General features: G+C 38.7%; 2 protein-coding genes across 2 annotated transcripts; one reads left to right on the top strand and one right to left on the bottom strand.

Annotated features, from left to right (window-relative positions):
• Positions 1-651: 651 nt before the first annotated feature.
• On the bottom strand, positions 652-7,825 carry LOC110802045 (DNA topoisomerase 6 subunit B). The gene is made up of 19 exons (XM_022007480.2): positions 7,613-7,825; positions 7,463-7,515; positions 6,907-7,004; positions 6,663-6,768; positions 6,194-6,328; positions 6,042-6,093; positions 5,883-5,947; positions 5,606-5,712; positions 5,346-5,448; positions 5,133-5,218; positions 4,779-4,975; positions 4,185-4,300; positions 3,998-4,083; positions 3,765-3,837; positions 3,053-3,144; positions 2,815-2,953; positions 2,624-2,718; positions 2,008-2,182; positions 652-1,168 (listed from the first exon to the last, which is right to left on the bottom strand). Exons 1-19 carry the CDS (start codon positions 7,707-7,709, stop codon positions 1,022-1,024), a joined length of 2,022 nt encoding a protein of 673 aa, XP_021863172.1. The 5' UTR covers positions 7,710-7,825; the 3' UTR covers positions 652-1,021.
• Positions 7,826-16,237: 8,412 nt separating this feature from the next.
• On the top strand, positions 16,238-24,256 carry LOC110802058 (linoleate 13S-lipoxygenase 2-1, chloroplastic). Its single transcript, XM_022007483.2, has 9 exons — positions 16,238-16,730; positions 17,624-17,892; positions 18,596-18,836; positions 18,983-19,303; positions 19,429-19,514; positions 20,249-20,658; positions 21,174-21,440; positions 22,295-22,635; positions 23,497-24,256. The coding sequence occupies exons 1-9, from the start codon at positions 16,307-16,309 to the stop codon at positions 23,913-23,915; spliced, it is 2,778 nt and encodes a 925-aa protein (XP_021863175.1). The 5' UTR covers positions 16,238-16,306; the 3' UTR covers positions 23,916-24,256.
• Positions 24,257-24,557: the final 301 nt, after the last annotated feature.

Below are 24,557 nucleotides of genomic sequence, written 5' to 3'. Positions count from 1 at the left end.
TTTGAGGAAATTGTCTAGTGAAGCAAGTTTGATTGTTTTATGTCATAAAAGCGAACTCTTGAATCCACTCTCGGAGATCAGGCAATGCAAAAGTTTTTAAGTTTTGACACAAAAAATAAACATTAGTTATTATTGTATCTTTAATCTTTTAGTTACTCCATACGAAATATCCAATCTCACATAATAGATGTTTCTTGCCGCGGACGGGCCTTTTGGCTGCCCGCACGACGCCTCAATCCCCGAGGCTTGATCCAGACCAGCCTACCCTATGTGTGCAACAAGCATCAAACATAACGGTAGTAGCTTAGAGGAAATATCACGCAATGATACTAACTTGCAGCAAAATACATGCATTAGTAAAGGCACGCATGCTCATGGGAGTTTCCTCATATGAAAAAGTTGGGTCTTAGCATCGGGAGAATGTTAACACGTGACATTCTGCTATGAAGATTGAGTTGCATAAGAATAGTTGCAAGAGTTGCATGCTTGGATTTCAATGAGCATGACAGATTGTAAAAATCAAAACATAATGAATCATTTAACTTCAACCCCTAACTAAAGGTCCAATGTAATCAAATTGAAGATCCTCTAAGGGTGATCATCAGTTCTCTCAAGTCCCAACACAAACCTTAGTTACAATTGGGTGACAAATTTGAGCCGTAAAACAAAGATAATCATTCAGAGTTTCGGTTTACAAACTGTTAATCTGTTCTATGACTTCTATCTATATCATTGTTACAAACTGTTACATAAAATCTCAGAGTTTCAGTTTACATATCCAAGGGGGGAAAAAAGAATAGAACGCCTGTACAGGATTTTATTTCTCATAATGGGGAGTTAATAACAACCCAGGTAACTATCAAAGATTACAACAAACCTATCACCTATGTGTGAATAGAAACTATTCATGAAAATGCCTGCTAACCCGGGTGGGTTGACCCGTGTGGGGTTCCGACCCGGTAGGGCACTTCATCTTACCTTTGAAAAAATGAAAATGTGAACGTATATGGTGTACCTGATCCTACTGAAAAAGTCTGAAAACAAAAACAGGACTATGCAGATCAATGAAGTTGCCTTTTGACTCCAGTGACTGTATATGAAAGGTTTCTCTAGGTTCTTCGCTAACTCCGGCTTGTGTAGCGTATTCAAGGGCCATTTCATAGTCGACCTGCAACAACATTTTTCGAAATATAAGTTTCACCAAATGGAAAAGAGAGAGTTGACAAAAAAAATGACAACATGATAAACTCCCTTCAGCTGAAGTCACGTACACTACTTCATATTTCCTCCGTTCTTACTTACATGACACAATTGATTTTGGCACATATATTAAGGAGAGGTAAAAGAGAAAGTTAAAGGACAGAAGTGCCTCCCTCAACAACAACAACCAACCATCACTTTCACCTCTTTAAAAGTGAGGGTAAAGATGACAATTTACCATATAAAACTTTCCCATAATAGAATTGTGTCAACTAAAAATGAATTTCCCTAAAAAGGGAAATTCTGTCATGTAATTAAGAATGGAGGAAGTATTAAGCATGTCAGGAAAAAGTTGTCACCTTTCCTAATATAGCATTGGTTTACAACTAGATTTCTCAATATGCCACTACTTGAATTAAGTAATAGGGAGTGGAAGAGGAAAGAAATGGTTTAACTATTACAATTTACAAAAGTCTATTTATAAAGACACTACATATCCTTAATTTTGAGGGATTGAGACAGTGGATCAACTTTTTGAATGCGTACAAGGATATGTTTTATGCTGAAAGATCATGTTAAGATGAGAATATGAGATTGGCAGACCATCGGATGAACTAATGAGGGTTATGACTCTCAACTCTAAACAACACAGAATATAACTCATTTCATCTCTCATCTAAGCAAACTTCAATGTGATCCACAACAAATATTCTTGCTCAATTGGTAATAGGACTCAAGAATATCCAAGTCTGATGTATTCATTATTCAGAAATATGGCCATACAGTCAAGGAGCATGCTGAATTTACCTGCTCAACATGTCTAGCGAGTTTCTCTTTAAGTGTTTCTGTTGTCAAAGCACGAGTTGCCACCTTCTTCAGTATTTCTGCATCTTCGCCTTCATATTTTCTCTTCTTTGATGCGTGCAGTTGTGCAGCCTCTCTAAGCACCTCATAGATGGCATTTGCAGCATCGGGAATGTATCTAGCATTTGCAAGAGCCAGGGAAGGTGAGAAATGAGCGCGAGACTAAGGCTCCGTTTGGTTTGGTGTAAAACGTTTTCGGTGCAAAATGATTTTTCATGTAAAACATTTTTCAAGGGAAAACACAATTTGAAAATAGTTTTCCTTTGTTTGGTTCTTTAAAAGAAAATGGGAGAAGATGGTGAAGATTGAGGAGAAGAAGGGAGAGGGAGGTAAAAAGTAAAAGTGGAAAAGTGGTTTCCGTCCCTTTCAAAGGGAAAAAGGTTTTTTCCAACTTTGAAGGAGTTATGGAAAATTGTTTTTCATCCCTTGCCAAACTAAACAACGTAAAATAATTAAAATTGGGAAAACCGTTTTCCATGAAATTGTTTTACACCCTACCAAACGGAGCCTAACAGAAAAATTAAGTTCTAGATTAGGGATATAAAACCAGGCTATTAACTTGCTCATATTTCGCTTTCTTTCCTGCTGTTCCCTAGCCTGAATTCTCTTCACTATTTTGGACTTCAACTGGATACAACATTGTTGAATAGCAGACTGCAAAGACACCATTAGCTGAGAACCAGTGTTTAACCAAAATGGAACTTCACAAGGAAAATTAAAATATAAGAAAAAATAAATAAAAAGACTCACCTTGACTGCCGCGGCTATCTCACTAATATCATCACCAATGTATTCCTTTCCAGTTCCTTTGAAAGGGATTTTAGTGCTAACAATGCTGACAAAGACTCCAATTTTGTCCTGATTCTGGTTGATCTTGTAACTGCCCCAACTGTCAAATATGTCTTCAGTGAGATATCTTCTTCCACAATATAATTTCAAGTACCAACCAAGAGAAGCAAGTATAAGGGGACAAATAAAAGGCATTTACTTGATCCTCTTCATAGCTGTTCTTGTGACAACATCAGCACCTTGCTCAAAGAGAAGTGGAATTCGGTTGGCAAACCGGAAAATGTTTAAACCCTATTGTAAAGCAGGAAATAGACGTATCAGACTAAAGATGAAAGAAAATGTCATTCACAAATTGACCAATTTGGATATCCTTTAACAACAGATGCCAATATAGCAAGTGACAGTATTCACTCCTGAACAGGAACGTGTTTACATCAAACAGTGGCGGTACTGGCGGATCTTGAACAGTTTTACGAAGGGGGACGGTAGGAAAAAAAATTAAGCAATATACTATGTAATTATACAATTATACACAAATTTAGGGGGGGCCGTAACTAAAAATACACTACAAAATTTTCCGTCCGAGGGGCCGGGCCCACCCCAATACTAACTAAGATCCGCCCCTGGCGTTAAATACAGCATCAAAATGCTACAAGGCCTAGGACTTTTTGGACCTGGCCAATACCGTGAAGTTTTAATAACCAAACACTTTCATGATAACAAAATGAATCCTTTCGTGTAAATCTTTAAGATGAAAAACAGTCTCATAGCAGTGCTTTTCACTTCATTCCTTCCTTTTTTCTGTTTTGAGAGACTACATCCCAACCTTTTCGTTCCTCAATTATTGACATCAATGCTCTACCTCAATGGTCAAGATCAACAATGACAACAAAGCAATAGCAACTACTTACTTGTTTAACATCTTTGCCACCAACACTGACTCCAGCCTCCACAAGGAAAGGGTGGCCTTCAAATACTTGAGCACTGCACAGAATGACATACAGCGGATTTATTTTCACAGAAAAGGTTGATATGAAATAGCAATATGGAAATTGACACAATATTTTTGTCCTAAAACAGGTTGTTCCAGCAGGATGTCAAGTAAAGAAGAAAACTTAATTAGTTCTCAAAAGTTGGTACGAACCTGCCTGAGTAAGTAGCAACCATGTCGGGATGCAACTCTTTTATAATTCCTAAACGAAGATTGTACTCCCCTGCAGGGCTGAGACACTGCAAAAGTGCAAATAGTTAACAAGCCATTTTAAGTTGCTATAAAAATGAGCATGTATACCAGTGCAAATTGATGATTTATAGTAATTAAGTGTGCTTACATCACCACTAGGATCACCGAATTTAGCCTGACGAAACAACTGATGTATGCGAACTAGTTGTTGTGAAGTAAGTGATTTTACAGCCATTTTTGGGGTAAAATCTGTGCCCATTTCTCCTGTAAATACACAATCAACATCATAAAGGATCCATCTCAGTGTCTACATTTGAAAACTTGTATAGGCTAGCAGATATCCAAAACAAAATACATCAATTCTATGCAAATGAACCATCTCTTATAGCACTATGATAAAAGACAAAAAAATTGGCACCTGTCCGTACAGAGATGATAGCAAAAGGTAGTTTCACAAAATGGAATCATAAAACTTATGTTTCTGTAAGTAACCACAAAAACAAAGCCTTTGTTACAACAGTTCTTTCTGTCCTATAATTGTTAGTGTCTAGCGAGAACAGAATGGACAAGGTTAGGATAGCCATCCAATGATAGGAGAATCACAAGTACAACACAACCTCAATGTAAAATCACTTAGTCTCATCTCAAAATTCTGTCGACTTCCCAAATTTAACATTGGTTTTCATTTTACTTACAAGGTACTTTATACATCATTCTGTGAGTTACATTAATAATCTCTTACCAATCAGACGCTCAGCGTGAGGTTTTCCTATATTCACAAACTCATGTTGAAGAAATTGTAACAAATTCTGCTTTGAAGTTTCCCCAATAAGCCGCTTAATAAGTAATAGATCAACAGCAGATGGATGGTACTTTGTCTCCATGGGTACCGGAGGCATTACGTCAGTTCTTCGTGCAAATCCTATCGTCATATTTTTACTGTATCAAAAGAAAAAAAGATTAGCCAATGCCTAGAAGACAACATACTCAGTGAATTAGATCTACTCTGGGGAAAAGTAAGAGTTCTGATGCATTGAGACATCCCCAATGTGGCAAGAGAAGAATGCAGAAAACTAAAGAAAAGGGGACAACATACTCAGGTGTTTCTGAGACAAATTTGAAGACGAATTGAGCATAAGGTGTGATGACAGCCATCTGACGCATGTAATGCAATATCTTAGACTGCATGAACATGGTACCAGTTATTAGAAAATATCAGGAATTTCAAGTGCTAGTAACTAAAGGGCAAATAGGCAAAGCAGAAACAACTATGCCTGGATAAAGATCAAATGACAATAGTAACAAATACCCGGTAGGTAGTCCAGTTTCCCTCAATGACAACTTGAATTTCAGCTCCATGCCAACGGTCCTTGTTTTCACGCTTTTCATGTAAGTGAATGTGTGGAATATTCCTAGAAAAAAAAAAATTACATAAATGATAAAAATTACTTTGTATTCCAAGGGAGCAATAAAAACACTAGCATATCAGTAGAACTATGTCAAGCATAAACCTATCAAGCATTGGAAATACAAGCATAAACCCAAAAGTTCTTTCAATTTTAATAATACCGATGAATGTCAATATCCAGCCGGCAGAATGATAGTAAACTTTGGCCTTTCATTCCTGATGATATCTCTATTGGTAGTCCGGTACTCATCTTGGACCAAATCAAAGCCTACATAAGTTTAATAAGAATCATATAAGCCTGATACAACTCATATTATAGCATGGAAAATCTTATAGCTTAAAGACGGAGACCTGCCACTTATACTGCTATCCAGTGAAACAAAAATTATACAACAAAAGAGTTACAAAGTTTTTGCAACAGCCGAAGAGTACACTTACCATCTTAGCCCCCAAACCGAACTTTCCACGTGTTTGTTTCAGTCCGTATTTCGTTCCAGATAGAACTGCATTTAAAAATAAAAGAAAACAAATTAACAATAAAGAAAAAGCAAGGAAATGAAGTGTACTCCTTTCAAATTTAAGCATATTACACCTCACCTCTCCCAAACATATTAGGTATGTCATCATGTGCCATTCCTTTTCCATTGTCCTGCATTGGGTGAAATATTTCTCATCAACAATAGAGCCGGACGGACTTATATAAGTAGCAGAAACTCTACTAAGGAGACAAAGGTTGAGACATTAAGCACCTTACAAGTCACTCTGAAAAACGAGGCTTCCCCACGGCCTTTGCCAGCCTTCGCAGCAGTCTCTTTTACTTTCTTCCCCGAAGCTGCATTTTTTGCGTGGATTTCCTGTTCACGGGCTTCCTTTGCCAGGCGTTTCTATTTTGGACAACAAATATTACAAGTAAAATTAAGAATTCAACAACTTGATTCACATTTTCTTCGAAACAAACATAGCTCTCAAGTCCTAGAAATCAGTAACCATTCAGGCATTAGAGACTTGATTGATTGAAATGCTAGGACCTTCCCAAGTGACACATTTTATTAGGACAACAGTCTAACCAAATTAATATGTGAAGAGAACACTCAAGAATAAGCCACGAGTTAACCTAGCTACGGACATGGAAAATATTCTATAACTACTAGTCTACTACTAGAGTAATCATGCTTGACTTAATACTTGCATTTGAAAGGACACTGGAAGTTCACGTACCTCACGAGCCTTAACTGTTTCGAAATCATCATATAATTCCTGATCAACTCGCTCCCGGTCAATGAGACCAATCATGGCGTTAAACTTGCTTTTACCTATCTCTTCACTGCAATAACAACAGTTGGTAAAATCACGAAATTAGATGCTAAATTAAAAACAACTTGATCAAACACCAAGCTTATCAACAGATTTGGACAATGCCAACTTTACATACACGCCATAATCATAGAATGAAACCACTTACATTGTGACCTCCACAACAGGAAGCTCTGATATAGACTCAGCAGAATCGAGAGCATTTTCCACCAACTCTCTCACGGTAGTATACAGGGACTTACCAGGCTGCAAAAGAACAGTATCACAACATGAAGTTCTAGAATTTATATCACCCGCATTTCTTCCCACTACAACCTACTAACACACCTCAACTTCCCCTCAAATTTCCATTATTGGTAAAAATCACAGTGAATGCACGGTAGAAAAAGGCCATACTTCAACACAATTCGAGTGATATAGGACCTATAAGAAATAAATATTGGTATCCCTATTTCATAATAGAGAAATTAACTGCCTATTTTACAAGATGTTATAGCTAGGATTACAAACAAACTGTAACTGTGAATTGCAGGTCCACCCAAACATCAAGAAAATCATACAAATCATATAGTTCAAGCGAGATCGTATTCATTTCTTACAAGGGTGACAAAACATAAATTCCTAGGTCAAAAGTTCATCAAAATTCACGCAAACGAGGAAGAAAAAATCACTACATAGTTAAAAGGATTGAGCTTGGAACTTACATTGTCAAATCCCGCAATATTCTTATTCTCCGCAAAAAATTCAGCTGGTGATTCTGCCAACCCCCCAACAAAATTCAAAAAATCATCAACCCAAACCCTAATAAAATCCCAAAAGTACGATAACAAAGGGGAGAAGGGTATTCAACTTACTTTGCTTGAGAACACTTTCTTTAGGTTTTCTGGGAGTTTTCTTAGCTTTCCCCTTTTTCGGCTCAATTGAGCTATCACTTCCATCTCCAGACTCCATTAAAGCTAATTCTCTCACTAACTTTTAGGAATTTGATTGCATAAAATTCTTCAATTTTTTCGGAAATTAGGGTTTTGGGAGAAAAGAGGGAAAAGAAAGGGATCCAGTGTGGACGAGTGTACAGTAAAATGATAATCTTGATTGAAGATCACATATCGGACGGTTGAAGAGGCGGTTAGTTGTTATTTCCCGCCAAATATCAAATGCCTTTGAAAAATGTGTTGAATATTTTAGCGGCAACCAACAATAGTTTTGAAGTAATATGATGGCGGGTCGGGTTCGGGTCAAGCCAGGCTTCGGCCTAATTTTGTGTGTCCAAAATCTGTTTTTTTGGGTCAAAATTAGTGAATTTTCGGGTCGGACCAAATTTATTACTAAAATTGTTGTTTTACATTGTCCAAAACACGGGAAAAAAAAATTAAAAAAAATGGGTCGAGCCCATGATGATCAGCTCTAATGTAAATGAAATTCGGGCCGAAATTTTTGCCCAAAACCCGCTAATTTTGATGAGCTCTAATGTAAACGAAATTCGATTAACCAAAAAGTCACTAAAATAGGCTTAATATTTGTTATTGTGATCACATAAATAACCCTCATATGACGAGAGGAGTACAGGAGGTGAGGGTATATTACGATATTATCCCACAATAACGAATGAGATGGAATTAAGAGATTTTGGATTGTGCATCTGTATATGGTCATTCTCTTTAACATAGACTCGTATTTCAGCCTAGAAAAATTTATCAATGTCCATTCCCAATTGATAGATACCATAGACTAAGTGGTTGAAAATTGATATTAGTTCGATAACTAATTAAATGTGGGTATAATGTCATTTTCCACATTACTCTATGATCATCTCTTAGATGTGGCTATCATAAAAATCTGACCATTTATTATTATAATTATTATTTTCTCCGTTCCTTAAATACTGCACCATTTTTATTTTTATACTATTCACATTGCGACTTTAGCCATTTTTTGTGATTAATACGTAAAAAAAAGTTGTAGTTATAACTTATATGAGACCATGTTAAATTAGTATCACTATATATTTCTAAATATCAACTTTTTATAATTATAACTTCTACTCCGTACATACTTTAAGATATTAAGAGTCAAACTAATGTTTTTTAGGAGTAAAGGTCAATCATGGTACAATATTTAAGTAACGAAAAAATTATAATAATAATAAGCTGCCACATTTTCAGCAGGATAGGGTTCGCCATAGCTAGAGGAGTGGGGGCCCAAATTGTATCTCGGCTCCCCACCAACTTCTTGTAGTTTACTTGATCTTTGTAGCTTGTTAAGCTTGTAACGTTTTGGTGGTTTCCCACAATAATAATAATAATAATAATAAATAATAATAATAATATTATTATTATTTATTATTATTATTATTACTATTTTGAACAAAGTCAAACATTTTACAAATAATTAGTTGGAACCCTAATTATTGTTATTTACTTTATGGCTGTTGCTGGCAATTTGTTGGACACTTATTGGTTCGAGTACTATTTACTCTGGCATTTACTTATGATTGGGTACGAAATAGTGAACTGCAGTCTAATTCAAGATTTTTGTATTTATTAGAAAACACTATTGAAGTATTAAATTTTGTGATGGGCCTTGGATATTACTAGTTTGGAACCATCTAAGCAAGCCCATTAATTGGTGACAGCTGTCACCAAAATGGGGTATGTGTTGCGTAGTGACTCCTCTTACCACTGGGTGACCACGAGCCGACTCGAGTCGAACATTAATAAATCTAACTATTTGTATATCAAGTTCGAGTTCGAGTTCGAGTTCGAATTATATTTCGAGTTCAAGATCGGCTCGATTGAGAGATTCGCAGAAAACCGAGTCGATTCCGAACGGTTCACGGATAGTTCATTTCGTATCCACCCTTATGCCCAGTGCAATACGAGTATCAATCATTTTTTCAAAAAACTGTTTTCCGTCAAAATAAATGGGCCCTGAATCAAAGGTATAGAGATACTCCATCCGTATTTATTTAAGGGATACACTTGGCCGGACACGGATATTAAGAAGAAGAATTGAATGAAGTAAAGTAATAAAACAAGTGGGGTTAGCTAGATATTTTAATAAGTAAAATGAGTGGGGACCATGTCATTTTAGGGGGTGTGGAGTTGGGGTGGGGTGTAGATAGAGTATTTAATTATATGATGGGGTTGATAAATTACTAAAAATGACAAGTGTATCTCTTAAATAAATACGTCCGGAAAAGACAAGTGTATCCCTTAAATAAATACAGAGGGAGTACCACGTTAGGACAATCATTTGAATTAGTTTACGTGTTAGAATTTTCGTTATTTTATTGTGTGTTAGCTAAAAAAAAAGAGTACGTAGTTGATATGGAGTAATCAAATAAGGAGTTGTTTTCAAATCAACAAGCTAATCGAGACAATTTACTTGAATTGTCTCGCTCTCTTCATTTTGGAGCATTGTTATTTCCCGGTTTTACTTAAAACGGTTCACAACTTAACATGAAAATGACGTCACTAGAATCGCTGCCACCAGGACCACCACCAGGGCCACCACCACGTGGCCAACAAATGGCCCACACGCTGGAAGTGGTTCACCAAATCCTTTAAAAAACAACACAATACCACATGACACCATCCGAAATTCCAGTATTACCTCGCTATCATGGTGGAACTGTTCGATATTTATGGTTCCATATATGGCTATAAACAATTGACCTGATTCGACTGACATCTGATAAATGTCGAAGCGACCAGGAATAAAGATCTCACATTCAATCCGATGTGCTCAAAGATCCCGCACAAAGACATTATCCAATTATATTCGAACCGATTAAAAACGACATGTAACCGATCAATGAATCGACCTGGTAGTCCTACTCACCTCCACCTAAGTGTTACAAGCAATTTTGAAGCAATATGTTAACAAATATGAGAAAGTACTTTAAAATTATTGCACGGGCTTATAAACTAATTGAGAGATCTACCAGTTGCTTGTTGGTTCAGTGTTGATTGAGGCTGAACTTGGTAGGGAGATCTCGTGTTCGTCTGTTCGATCCCTCGCAACAACAATTGGGAGGGGACTGTAACCTAACCACCCATAGCCCGCCCCGAATCTGAATTAGCTCTGAGAGTGAATCGGGTGCTAACGCCCAAAAAAAACTAGTTGAGCGATCTTAAATGAATAAAAAGTTGATTGACACGTATATTACGAACACGTGTTCAGTTTGTTAAAATATAAAAAATAAAATAGTGGAATATCAACCACAAGAAATGGGCCGGGTCATGTGGAGTCCAGAAGTCATAATTGGACCACGTACGGTGGTCCATACTTATTTATTAGATGTACACATATATTGGGCTATTGGTTATATTATGCCATTATTGATCACATTTTATGGTTCATATAGAATATCTGATAAAAGATAATAATCAACAATGTTTTTTTGTCTTTGCACCGAATATAGAAACAATCTTTTTTTGTCTTTTTAATTATTTTAGTCACATTTTTCTTTTGATTCGATGTAAATTTTACAATTTGTTCTTTACCAAAGAAACTCAAATTTACAAGTTTCCTTGATGTCTTACCATTTTATCGTTATCAATTGTATTGAATGGTTATGAAAATTCTTCGGGAAAAATAAAAATATGAATTTCATTGAGATAGACACGAGGATATGATTTTTGTACAAAATTGAGATAGGTAAAACCGAGGACATATGTACAATACTACGTACGTCACAAGCAATGGCGGTTCTTAAATATGGCTTAGATGAGCCCGGTTCCTCGGACAAAAAATTTCGTAGTGATTTCTAGTTCCACCACCTTAAATTTAAATATAAATGTGTAAATTTCATACTATATTGCTTAATTCTCATGTTGACCTTCCTTATAAAATTGTTCAAGATCTATCATTGATAACAAATTCAATTCCTCCCTCAACTCATTTGTAATTTGTAATATTATCCCCTTATATATATAGTAAAGTGCCCATATCTCTATTATTATTACTACTATTACAGATTATTATTATTATTATTATTATTATTATTATTATTATTATTATTATTATTATTATTATTATTACTACTACTCTGTATTATTATTAATAAATAATTTTTATTTTTATTTTTATTAGTATTATTATTATTATTATTATTATTATTATTATTATTATTATTATTATTATTATTATTATTATTATTATTATTATTATTATGAGAAACCACCAAAACGTTACAAGCTTAACAAGCTACAAAGATCAAGTAAACTACAAGAAGTTGGTGGGGAGCCGAGATACAATCTGGGCCCCCACTCCTCTAGCTATGGCGAACCCGATCCTGCTGAAAATGTGGGCAGCTGCCCGTGCCCCTATGTCTTGAGCCCTGGAGTACGTCTGGACCCGCTTCAGCAACGAAACAGCCCCTTTCTCCAACTCCCCAAAAGAAGAGAAGGAAAAAGGAAAGAAACCGTAACCCAAAGCCCTACAACGTGCCGCATACTTAACCTGCTTCCGCTGCGCAGCAACCGCCACAACCCGACCCGGAACGAAGTCTGACAACCCAGATTGCGTCATAGGTGAAGACCCAGTCAAGTCAACACACACATCTACACCGCCATCCCAAGAATAAAGCAATATATCTGCAGGACGAAGAGCTCCATCACTCTCACTAGCCAGCCCAACATCAACCTCCTTTCGAGCAGAAATCCCCGACCGATAGCAAATATCCAAAAGGGTATCACGAACAACATTATGTCGATGTTTGATACCCACGATCCCAGCACAAGACACAGCATGATCCCCATAAATATCCCCATCGAAAACCCGAGAGCAAGCAGAACACGGCGTCGAATCAGAGAACAACGGAATACCCAACCGATAGCAAAGAACCGAACGATAAGTCTTACCGTTCATAGTCTGGCCTAAACCCGAGATGGGGACTGCCCGCAACGAAGCTGAGGAGTGATCCCCCTGCTGGGATTTCCAAAGGGCAACATGACGCGAAGATAAGGAGTAGGCGGATACCGCATCAGCAGTAACCTTCGTGAAATATATGTCTGCCAATTTCTTCATGAGAGTGGGGGCAGCGATTTCACTAGGGCTACTCATAAGGTCGCTCTCCACGGTCCTATTGAAAAGACCAAGAGCATCATCAAAGGCCGACCCCGGACCATCAACACCTGAAAGCCGAAGAAGCGAATCCTGCAAACCAGAAGACTGCAAACGGGATGCAAGAAAAGCATAATGCCGAACATCACCAGCTGAATAAACACCCAATCCTCCATACGAATAAGGCAAGGTAGCAAGACGCCATTGCCAGTCACCGAACCCAGGTCCCGAAGCAGTCACGATACGCTCTAAAGAAGCCCGAAGAGCCACATCAAAAGATACTTGGGCCGCTTCAAAAAGGTGAGGTGGACAAGTGCGCATAGCAAAATAGAGTTTAGAAACTCCAGTGCACGCACGAAGAAGCAACAGCTCACACTGGGGATCATTAAGCTTAGCTACAGCATCCATCAACACAACAGTCTTCGACACCCGCCGCGAAACCAACTCCTTACAAAAAGAGGAATCCGTACTGACTGGACCACCAAGCAACTTAACACCAAGCGCGGGACGAGCAATACCAGTAGGAAAGACACCCTCTAGACGACTGCGTGGGTCCTCCGAAGGCCAGAAAACCTCTGTCTTCTCAACATTAACATGGAGACCTAAATGAGGACCCTCCTCCAAAATCAACTCCAAGACCTTTCCAACCACCAAACTGTCACCAACGATAGTGCCATCATCCAAGTACCACGCCTGCAGAGATAGATCAAAAGAGTCCCTGATTCGACACACCAATGGATGTAGAACCAAAGAAAATAGCAAAGGGCCGAGAGGATCCCCTTGCTGCACACCTTGACAAGACCACAAGGTATGCTCCCCATAATACAACCGTGCTGGAGAAGAGTAGCAGAATTCAACCCAACGCGAAAGAGCAGGACAATGTAGCCGAACCTCACGCAACAAAGCCAAACGATCAACCAAATTGAATGCATTCTGAAAATCCACCAATAACATAGAGAGGCCAACATCGGCCCCACGAGCCTCAACCAAACGATTGACAGCATGGAGAATAGCCTCACCACCTGCTGGAACCCCAACTCCAAACTGAAGCCCCCCAAAGTAGTTCCCTAAACGCGGACCAATCATAGCAGCCCCAACCTTAGAAACAAGACGCCTCCAAATAGTGCCCACAGCAATAGGCCGAATACCACCACCCGGCTTAACAAGTGGCGTAAGAGGAGCACTAGCAATATATCCACCAAGCTCAGCAGGACACTTTCCAGCAAGAAAGAGATTAACTACCTGAGTGATAGAGTCCACCAACTCATCAGAAACAGCTACAGCAGCACCACCCAAGCAATCCAAAAGGTGTTGAGCACGCAAGCCATCTCTACCGCACGAAGTACCACGCGGAAAGCCCCTAATCTGCTCCAACACAACAGCGGAGGAAGCAGTAAGGTGATGATCAACTGGGATATCCGGAAAGGTAGGTTCTGGAACTGAAGGGTGCTTTGCTTGCAAATCAGCAAGAGTAGCATCATTGTAAGGGGCAAGACCTGAGGACGAAAGAACTCTAACGGCAGCCGTGTAGTGACCGTCAGAAATTTTTCTCTTGCATTGCTTAATATTACGCTCCGCCAAATCATGGTCGTCGTCAACATCCAATAGAGGGGGAGACACGCTAGCCAATGTGTCCATAACAAGCTGCTCAGAACCACCAGGCACACCCCAAGAACGAATAGCAGCGGTGATACTCTCTTCCTGACGACGACGCCTAACACCGGATGAACACTCACGATTACTCCGCGGAGAAAAAGTCGTGAGGACACAAAGAGGTAACACGAGCAACTGAACCCAACAAGCGATGTCATCTGATCTGCAAATCACCTTATCAAGCGCCCCTTTCAGAACCCGCGAAAAACCCAAGCGACATTTGGGAGGGATGGATTTCACAGAACGCAACCGCTTAGACAACAAAGAGTCTAGAAGAGCAACATCAAAAGAAAAATGATGTTCCCGAGGCGCATCAGAAGAAGGCAGCTCGGAAGCAGGAGCTTGTGGTTTTTGAATACCGTAGAGAGTAAAACGAATAGTACCATCCCCAGAATCAGGTGGGTCCACAAAAACCGTACTAGAACCACTGCCATGTCGACACCTAATACGATGAGTATGCGTCTTGAAACAATCTCCACATAGCCAAATTCCCATACGACGAAAGGTCACCTCAGCCGTAGTAAAAACCTGCAAATTGGTAGTAAGGGAATGACGGGTTACATCCCGCACATCAGAGCAACAATGACGATCCCGTAAGTGAGTGATCAGAGAACTCCTTACCAAACCACGCCCACCGCCATCCTGGCACCCGCTAAGACCCACAAAAGGGCAATGAAACTTCTCCACTGTAGCCGCCATATCAAAGCACTTCAACAACTGGACAAAACAGGAGCAAAACAATGCAGTACCACACAAAGCACCAAAATGAACCCCTGCAAATGTACCAAACCCCAACAACAAAATGAACAACCCCTGCAAATGTAACAACCCCTGCACCAAAATGAAACAACAAAATTGCCGGAACTGCTGGACCAAAGAACCAAAGCACCGCAAAACTGAACTGCTGCAAAATGGAACACAAAGCACCGCAAAAAGGAACTGCTGGACCAAAGAAGCACCGCAAAACTGCCGAACAACCCACAAAATTGCCGAACAACACACAAAACTGCCGAACAACCCACAAAACTGCCGAACAACCCACAAAACCGCCGGACTCAAAATGCACCACGCTGCACAAACAGAACCACCCACCTGAATGCCACCAACAACCACTCGAAAATCGCCGCCTGAAAACTGCACCAAAACTGCAACAAATACTCGAAAACCGCCTGAGAAAATGGACCGAAACCAAGACCACCACGCCTGAGACCCGCCTGGAACCCGCCGGTAAACCTTCGCCGTACGTAACCGCCGCCTGAAACCCGCAATAACCGCCCAGAATTGCAATGAAAAATTCGCCGAGAAACTGCACCAAACACTTGCACCAATAACCTTCGTGGGACCGCTGAACCACCGATAAACTCGCCGTAATCTGGTATCGATGTTGCCGGAAATGGACAACCTAAACCTACGCCTGAACCCCCTGTGATACGCCTGAGAATTGCAATGAAAATGTCGACCAAAACCGCTGAAAATTCGCCTAGGAACTGCACCTATAACCGCCGATTACCTTTGTGGGAACGCTGAACCGCCGTGGAACCACCGCCGGATAACACTAAACGTCGCCGGGTAACACTAAACGTCGCCGGTGAAGATGACGAGGAACACCATCGTGCCCTAATATTATTATTATTATTATTATTATTATTATTATTATTATTATTATTATTATTATTATTATTATTATTATCTTTAGTTTCAATTCCCAAGATATTTCACAAGGATCACACACAATTATTTGCATGCCCTCTTCTTCTTCTTCTATAAAAGGAAACTTCTAACATACCTCCTTTCCTCACCCCCAAATTTTTTTTAAAAAAAAATAAAAAATGTTGAATACATACACAAACAATATCACCAAAACCCCATCACCATTTTCACTCCGGAAGCCCTTCATTACCGGAGGCGAAACGAGTTTCGTTCAACTATACAATTCTTCATCTACTAGGGCACACAATAATGCATCTCTTATTGGTGGTGGTGGTGGTGGTGTTGCACCTAGGGCACACCGCCGCCGTCACGGTGGTCGAAACGGCGGCGGTGGCGGCCGCCTTAGAGTTGAAGCATCATTATCATCATCAGTAACCACCATAGATAGTGAACAAGCTGTGAAAGTTAAGGCTATTGTCTCAGTAAAACAAACCGTTGGTGGTTTATTAACCAATATGGGGGTTAGCCGAGGGCTTGATGATATTAGTGACTTGCTTGGTAAAAGTCTCCTCTTGGAAATTGTTAGTGCTGAGGCTCAACCAAGTAAGTAAATTAATACTTCCTCCGTTCATTTTTACTCGCAATGTTTGTCACTTTCATGCATACCTACGCACAACTTTGATCATTAATATCTTTAATTCTTTTTAAGTAAAAATTATAAGAAGTTAATATTTTGAAAATACATATTAAGACGAATCTAACAAGATCTCACATGACTATGTTTTAACTCACGTATAAATCACCGACAATAGTCAAAGTATAATATGTGAATAGTGTGGAAATCACAAACGTTGCGAGTATTAAAAATCGGAAGAAGTACTACTTAGCTCGATCCCTCCGTTTCTTACTGATCTTTCTGTTTTAACGGTACATGTACACGTACTGTACAACTTTGATCATTAATATGTTTTTTCACATCAGTAAAAACTATAAAATTTGATGTATTTAAAGCTAGCTAGCTAACACTCGAGACGAATCAAACAAGTACTTATGCTACTTTCCTAAGGAAAACAATATGATTGAAAAAACAAAAAATCAAAGCAATTTAGTGACAACAATTAGTTGGTAAAAAAAATACAAATAACACAAGTATTCATTTTTCAAGATTAAGAGTTATGAATTACTGAAAATGCATCAAGTATACACTAAAAGTGTAGTACTCCGTATTTACTTTTTCATGATTAATAGCAAACAACACTGAGTTATTAAAAAAAATTAGATGAACTTTGTAAATTATTTTCTTTACTATTGTTTGTGAATTGTGATGATTATTTTATAATCCTAATTTTAATTTTTATATATATACTCTCGCACACATCGCGTGCATATAAAATTAGTAATAAGTTATTGTAAGACGGACTCATATCTACGAGACTTTGCCTTATGACAATGGACATTAATTTGATCAACTTTCTTCTAATTTTTCGTTGTTGAAGAGACGGGAAAGGAGAAGAAGACGATCAAAGGGTACGCCCATCGTTTAAAAGCCGAGGACGGGCTGGTGAAATACGAGGCGGATTTAGTCGTCCCACCGGATTTCGGCGAAGTGGGTGCCGTACTTGTTGAAAATGAACACCACAAAGAGATGTATCTCACTGATATTCTCCTTGATGGTTTACCTTTTGGGTCAGTTCAATTTACTTGCAATTCATGGGTTCATGCCAAGTTTGACAACCCTGAAAAAAGGGTTTTCTTCACTAATAAGGTACATGTAAATACACTACAAGAATTTGTATCTTTAACGACAACCTAATTACGACGGGTCAAAAATCCCGTCGCAAAAGGCTTTTGCGACGGGGCTAACAACCGAAAAATGACGGGAATAATCGTCGCAAATGTCTTTTACGACGGGTTTACGATGGATTTACGACGGGATTTCTATTAACGACGGCCCCCTTTTATGACGGGTTCGCGACAGGAAATCCCGTCGTTAATCAACGATTATTGGCCTTTCGCGACGGGATTTCCCGTCGTCAATAGTACAATTTCTTGTAGTGATATATTCTTCATTTAATTTCATGCATAAATAGTATTCATGCAAATTTATTATACTTTTATCATCAAATATGCAATTTTCTTCGTAAATTTCCATTACCAGCATCATATCTAAAGGTGTAGTATATAGCCCGATGATAATGAAACTTTATGAATTTTCATGGACATGAACACTGACATGATTTTTTCTTAAAACATAAGCCATTAAATTACCAATATCGGTCACCAATTACTACCATCTAAAAAATGGGGTTATAGTTACCTCATTTTGTTGACGCGTGATTTTGTCATGCAATACTAAATTCATATCAATTTAGGTAGGTAATCTAGTAATGACTTTGTTCGTTATTTACATTGGCATGTTGTACAATTATTAACCAATTTTGATTTGCAACAATGTAATGTTTTTGTAGTCATACTTGCCATCGCAAACACCGATTGGATTGAAGAAGTTGAGAGACAAAGAGCTTGAAAGTATGAGAGGGAATGGAAAAGGAGAACGCAAGAATTTCGAGAGAATTTACGACTATGACACTTACAATGACCTTGGTGATCCAGACAAAGATCCTGAATTAGCAAGACCAAATTTGGGTGGCAATAAAGAACTTCCTTATCCTCGACGTTGTAGGACAGGGCGTCGTCCTACTAAGACAGGTGATTTATTATACAACTAGTTGTGTTATCATAGGCTCTGATACCATGGAATATATTTTCCGTAAATTATTATTGCTTAGGATCAAAATATTTATACAACATACAATAATGACACGCTATTTATTTGCTCTATTTATAATGTGCAGATCCAAGTTCGGAGAGCAGATCTCCTACAGTGTATGTGCCTAGAGACGAAACATTCTCGGACGTGAAGCAGGCGCAATTCGGGTTCAAAACCGTGTACTCGGTGCTTCATGCTGTAATACCATCCCTAGAGATGGCCATGGTTGATCCGGAACAAGGATTTCCGTACTTCACCGCCATCGATTCGCTCTTCAATGAAGGAATTAATTGTCCTGCATTGGAACAACATGGAATCTTGCAAAATATGTTACCTAGGCTCGTTAGGGCTGTCACTGATATTGAAGATAATATGCTTCGATTCGAGCTCCCTAAGATATTTGATAGTATGAACATTCCTAATTACTTATCTCTAACTAAATCAATCTTTAACTATGGATAAATCCCCCTCAATAATGGTCTTACCAAGTAACGAATTTCGACTAATTAAAGTAATCAACTTAATTTACAGGGGATAGGTTTTCTTGGTTCAGAGATGAGGAGTTCTCTCGCCAAACACTTGCTGGCTTGAATCCTTTAAGCATCAAACTTGTTACGGTATGATCTACAAAGCTAGCTTTGAGAACTCAAATAATTCTTATGTTTGTAGCATAGATAGCTTTTCTAGTATAGTAAAGGTCAAAAGGCTTACACAATAGAAAAAAAAATCGTGTTGCATCTGTAATTTAAAATGTCATTGTGACTCATTCAGACAAACTCGTGTTGGTAACCATCGAATGTACTAACTCATGTTGGTAACATAAGTTGGTGGAGTTGGTGAATAACTCAATTTGTTACTTGGAGGTCACAAGGTGAAGCCCATCAACTGCAAAATGTTTGGGAGTGGCTCAAGTGTATATCTGCTTAGCTAATCTTGTTAACCTATGAAATGTGTTTGTTCAATAGAGTTCTTTCTCTTACCTACTACTCCCTCCGTCCCGGAATACTTGACCTGTTTTCATTATCGGGCCGTCCCTTAATACTTGACCTGTTTCTAAAAATGGAAATATTCTAACAATATTATATTATTTCTCACTCCACCTCTACTAATCCACCTACCCCCTACTCCATACAAAAATAATTAAAAATTCAACCCCTACTCTCCTCCAACCCCACCTCTTAACCCACCTCTCACTAACTACATTAAAATAATACCCCACTATTAACTACTACCTATTAAATTAAATAAGTCAATTCAAATCCCTTAAACCCTGTGCCGGTCAAACCGGGTCGAGTATTCCGAGACAGAGGGAGTAAAAAAATGTTAATATGTCACTCTTGTTGTGTTGCAGGAATGGCCCCTGAAGAGTAATTTGGATCCCAAAATTTATGGCCCACCAGAATCAGCTTTGACAACAGAACTCATAGAGAGCCAGATAAAAGGATCCACAACACTTAAACAAGCATTGAAAGAGAAAAAGTTGTACATAATTGATTACCATGACATGTTTTTGCCTTACGTGAACAAAGTTAGGGAGCTCAAGGGTACGACTTTATATGGATCGCGGACTTTGTTCATTCTTACCGAAGGAACTCTAAGACCTTTAGCTATTGAATTAACTCGGCCTCCCACGGATGGGAAGCCGCAATGGAAGGAAGTGTATATGCCGGGAACCACCGCCACTTCCGGCTGGCTTTGGAAGCTTGCCAAGGCTCATGTCCTCGCCCACGACTCTGGTTACCATCAACTTGTCAGCCACTGGTACGCTACATATTTTTACATTTTTAATTAACATCTTGCGTACATTTTCTATCAATGTGTAAAATAAATAATGTTATAACGGAAGCAAGGAAGACTATAAATAACGTGAATAAAGAACACATAAATTTAACGTGGTTCACTAACAATGTGTTAACTACGTCCACAAGCAGAGGAGAGATTTTTTTAATTAACCTTGAGGAGTACACATTACATAATACAACTAGGTTATGACCTACAGAATTTACATAATACTCTCTAGACAGATGCAGAAAACCCAGAAAATAGGCCCAAACAGATAACCATAGTCCAGAATACAGATACCGTAAAGTTCGGTGTTGTTTTCCTCGAACCCCCGTTGAGGACCACGTTGCATCCCCAAACCCCTAAAATAGGGCATTACAGTAAGGGGATTGACCGATTTAAAGGCATGTTCTAACTTACAAATTTGAGTTTTTCTACATTATACGTACCCCCGTGTTTCATTGGTTTTTATGTTGTACTCGTGCATTGTGTAGGCTAAGAACTCATTGCTGCACAGAACCTTACATAATAGCAGCAAATCGCCAGCTGAGTGTAATGCACCCAATATATAGGCTATTGCACCCTCATTTCCGATACACGATAGAGATCAACGCCCTTGCTCGGCTAGCTTTGATTAATGCAGGTGGTATCATCGAGGGCTCCTTCTCACCAGGGAAGTACGCTTGTGAGATTAGCTCTGTCATCTATGGTTTGGAGTGGCGATTTGATCATGAAGCCTTACCAGCTGACCTTATTAGCAGGTAGCTAAGCTCGTTTAAACTCCTAGCTAGTATGTATTGGCCCTGTTCGGTAAAAGTAGCGGTAGCGGGTAGCGGGTAGCGGTTCAGTAGCGGGTAACGGTTGGAGTAGCGGGTAGCGGTCAATAGTAGCGGGTAACGGTTAGCTGTCAAAGGTAGCGGGTAACTGATATGAGTGTTCGGTAAAAGTAGCGGTTGATATTATAAAATAAAATAAAAGGTGAAATATTATTTAAAACTTTATTATAAATTTGTCAAACGCTACCCGCTACCTTAAACGCTACTAATTTTAACGTTTGATAAAAGCCACTCAACCGCTACCTCTACCGCTAACCGCTACCTAAATCGCTACCTCGCCAAACACTTACAAATTTTACAAGTAGCGTCTTGACTCGGTCAAAACGCTACCCGCTACCTCAAAAGCTACCGCCGAACACGCCCATTACCTCCATTTAAGAAATTTTCTTAACATATACTTTCTCCATTTTTTTTTATTATTGCATCATTTTCCTTTTTCGGAAGTTGCATATTAATTGCACCATTTCCTTTTTTAGCAAGTTTACCTACATGAAATGACATTTTTATCCTTGTATGGGTGGTGGGGACCAAACCCCACTTGTTCTTTACCTACAACTTGTACTTAATCACATGGGTATTTTTGTCAATCTCTCGCCTTTTACCACCTTTCTTAATTTTTGTGCCCAATGTAGATGGTGCAATAATAAAAAAAAATGGAGGAAGTACTATTTACATAGACTCTATTGTAATCTTTAACCCTAAGTATATCCAATTTCAAGTAGAAAAAAGTTGATAGTTTGAAAATATATACCAAGAAGAATCACATTATAATCTTATAGGGGTTTGGCAACTGAAGATCCAACATCACCACATGGAGTAAAGCTAACAATAGAGGATTATCCATACGCGGCTGATGGCCTAGACTTATGGGCTATCATCAAGCAATGGGTGACAGATTATGTGAACCATTACTACACAGATTCGAGCCTCGTAGAGTCAGATCAAGAGCTTCAAGCTTGGTGGACGGAGGTAAGAACCGTAGGGCATGGAGATAAGAAAGACGAGCCATGGTGGCCAACCCTCAAAACAAATGAGGACCTTATCCAAATTGTCACCACCATAATATGGGTGACTTCAGGGCACCACGCAGCTGTTAACTTTGGACAATATGCCTATGCAGGTAATTAAGGACCTACCTGGTCTTTTTGGTTTATTTTCAGTTTCATGACCTTATTTTCAGTTAAGTTTAATAATTCAACTAGTAGCATTTAATTCAGTTCATAAACATTCAGTTCTGTTCAACTCATCTTACTATTATTACTCCCTCCGTCCCGGAATACTTGACCTGTTTTCCTTATCGGGCCGTCCCTTAATACTTGACCTGTTTCTAAAAATGGAAATATTCTAACAATATATATTATATTATTTCTCACTCCACCCCTATTAACCTACCTACCCCTATTCTATACAAAAAATAGTTAAAAATTCAACCCCTACTCTCCCCCAACCCCACCCTTTTACACATTTTCCACTAACTATATTAAAATAATACCCCACTATCAACTACTCCCTCCGTCCCATAATATAGTGTCTGTTTTTCTAAAATGGTGTCCCTAAATGATGTGCCTATTTCTATTTTAAACCATTAATTTTTACTTTGAAAATTGTACTTTTTGACTTTTATTCAACCCATGTGCTTGATTTTTGTCCTTTTTAGGCCTATTTATTATGTACACACCTTTAATCTATAATTTAACTCTCCATTTTTGCCAATTAACATGTACTTTATCTTGAAAGTACAAATCATTATTGTTTTTATTATCAATGTTATCCTTTACCTTAATAACCGTGATTTTGGTCAAACGGGCACTATATTATGGGACAGAGTGAGTACTATCTATTAAATTAAATAAGTCAATTCAAGTCCCTTAAACTCTGTGCCGGTCAAACCGGGTCGAGTATTCCGGAACGGAGGGAGTATTATTGTTATTATCATCACCACCATCATCATCATCAAAATTTGGAAAATATGCCTATGCAGGTTACTTCCCTAATAGGCCTACCGTCATCAGGGCTAAGATGCCTACAGAAGACCCCACTCCTGAAGAATGGAAACACTTCATAGAAAAGCCTGAGGAAACGCTTCTTCGTAGCTACCCTTCGCAAATACAGGCTACTAGAGTTATGGCTATTTTGGACGTGCTCTCGGGCCATTCACCCGATGAGGAGTATCTCGGCGAGACTATGGAGTCGGCTTGGGAGACTGAACCTAAGATTAAGGCGGCTTTCGAGAAGTTTAATGGAAGGTTAAAGGAGTTGGAGGGGATTATTGACGAAAGGAATGCTGACGAGAAGTTAAAGAATAGATATGGTGCAGGAATTGTGCCTTATGAATTGTTGAAACCTTTCTCCCATCCTGGAGTCACTGCTATGGGTGTTCCAAATAGCATCTCTATCTGATAAATTGCGACAATTGGGTTGTTCGATAGTCAATTCTTGGCTTCTTTAATAGCAAATCTCATGAATAAAAATGTACTCTGTAGTATAGACCTGTCAAAAATCGACCCGACCCGAAAATCGACCCGAACCCGACCCGAACCCGACCCGAAAATAATGGGTCCTGAACAAGATTTTGTGACCCGTAACCCGATTTTATCCGAACCCGAGCAGCCCGAAAAGTAATGGGTCAAAACCCGACCGAACCCGTTTTGGACCCGACCGATTGAAAATCGTTGTATTTATCGTAATAAATGCGATTATGAGAAAATTTAAGCATAATAAACACGCTGTTTTTACTATTATTGTGTGTAATATGATTTTAATTTGAACTATACGCCATTTTATGGTTGAATTTGACTAAATATAAACTTATGTAGGAAAATTTGTTAATTTGTGCCCATATTTTGTATATTTATCATCTAAATTAATGAAAATATAATGCGCGTTTTAAAATCTCTCAACCCGTTGGGTCGACCCGAACCCGAAAGTTATAGGTCTTGAACAAGCATTTGTAAACCCGAACCCGAAAGTGACCGACCCGATCTAACCCGAACCCGAAAATAATTTTTTACAATCCGACCCGACCGACCCGTTTGACAGGTC

The sequence above is a fragment of the Spinacia oleracea genome, chromosome 4 (genome assembly GCF_020520425.1).
Source record: "Spinacia oleracea cultivar Varoflay chromosome 4, BTI_SOV_V1, whole genome shotgun sequence".
Classification (NCBI taxonomy): Eukaryota; Viridiplantae; Streptophyta; class Magnoliopsida; order Caryophyllales; family Amaranthaceae; genus Spinacia; species Spinacia oleracea.
This window is presented reverse-complemented; position numbering and strand designations above follow the sequence as displayed.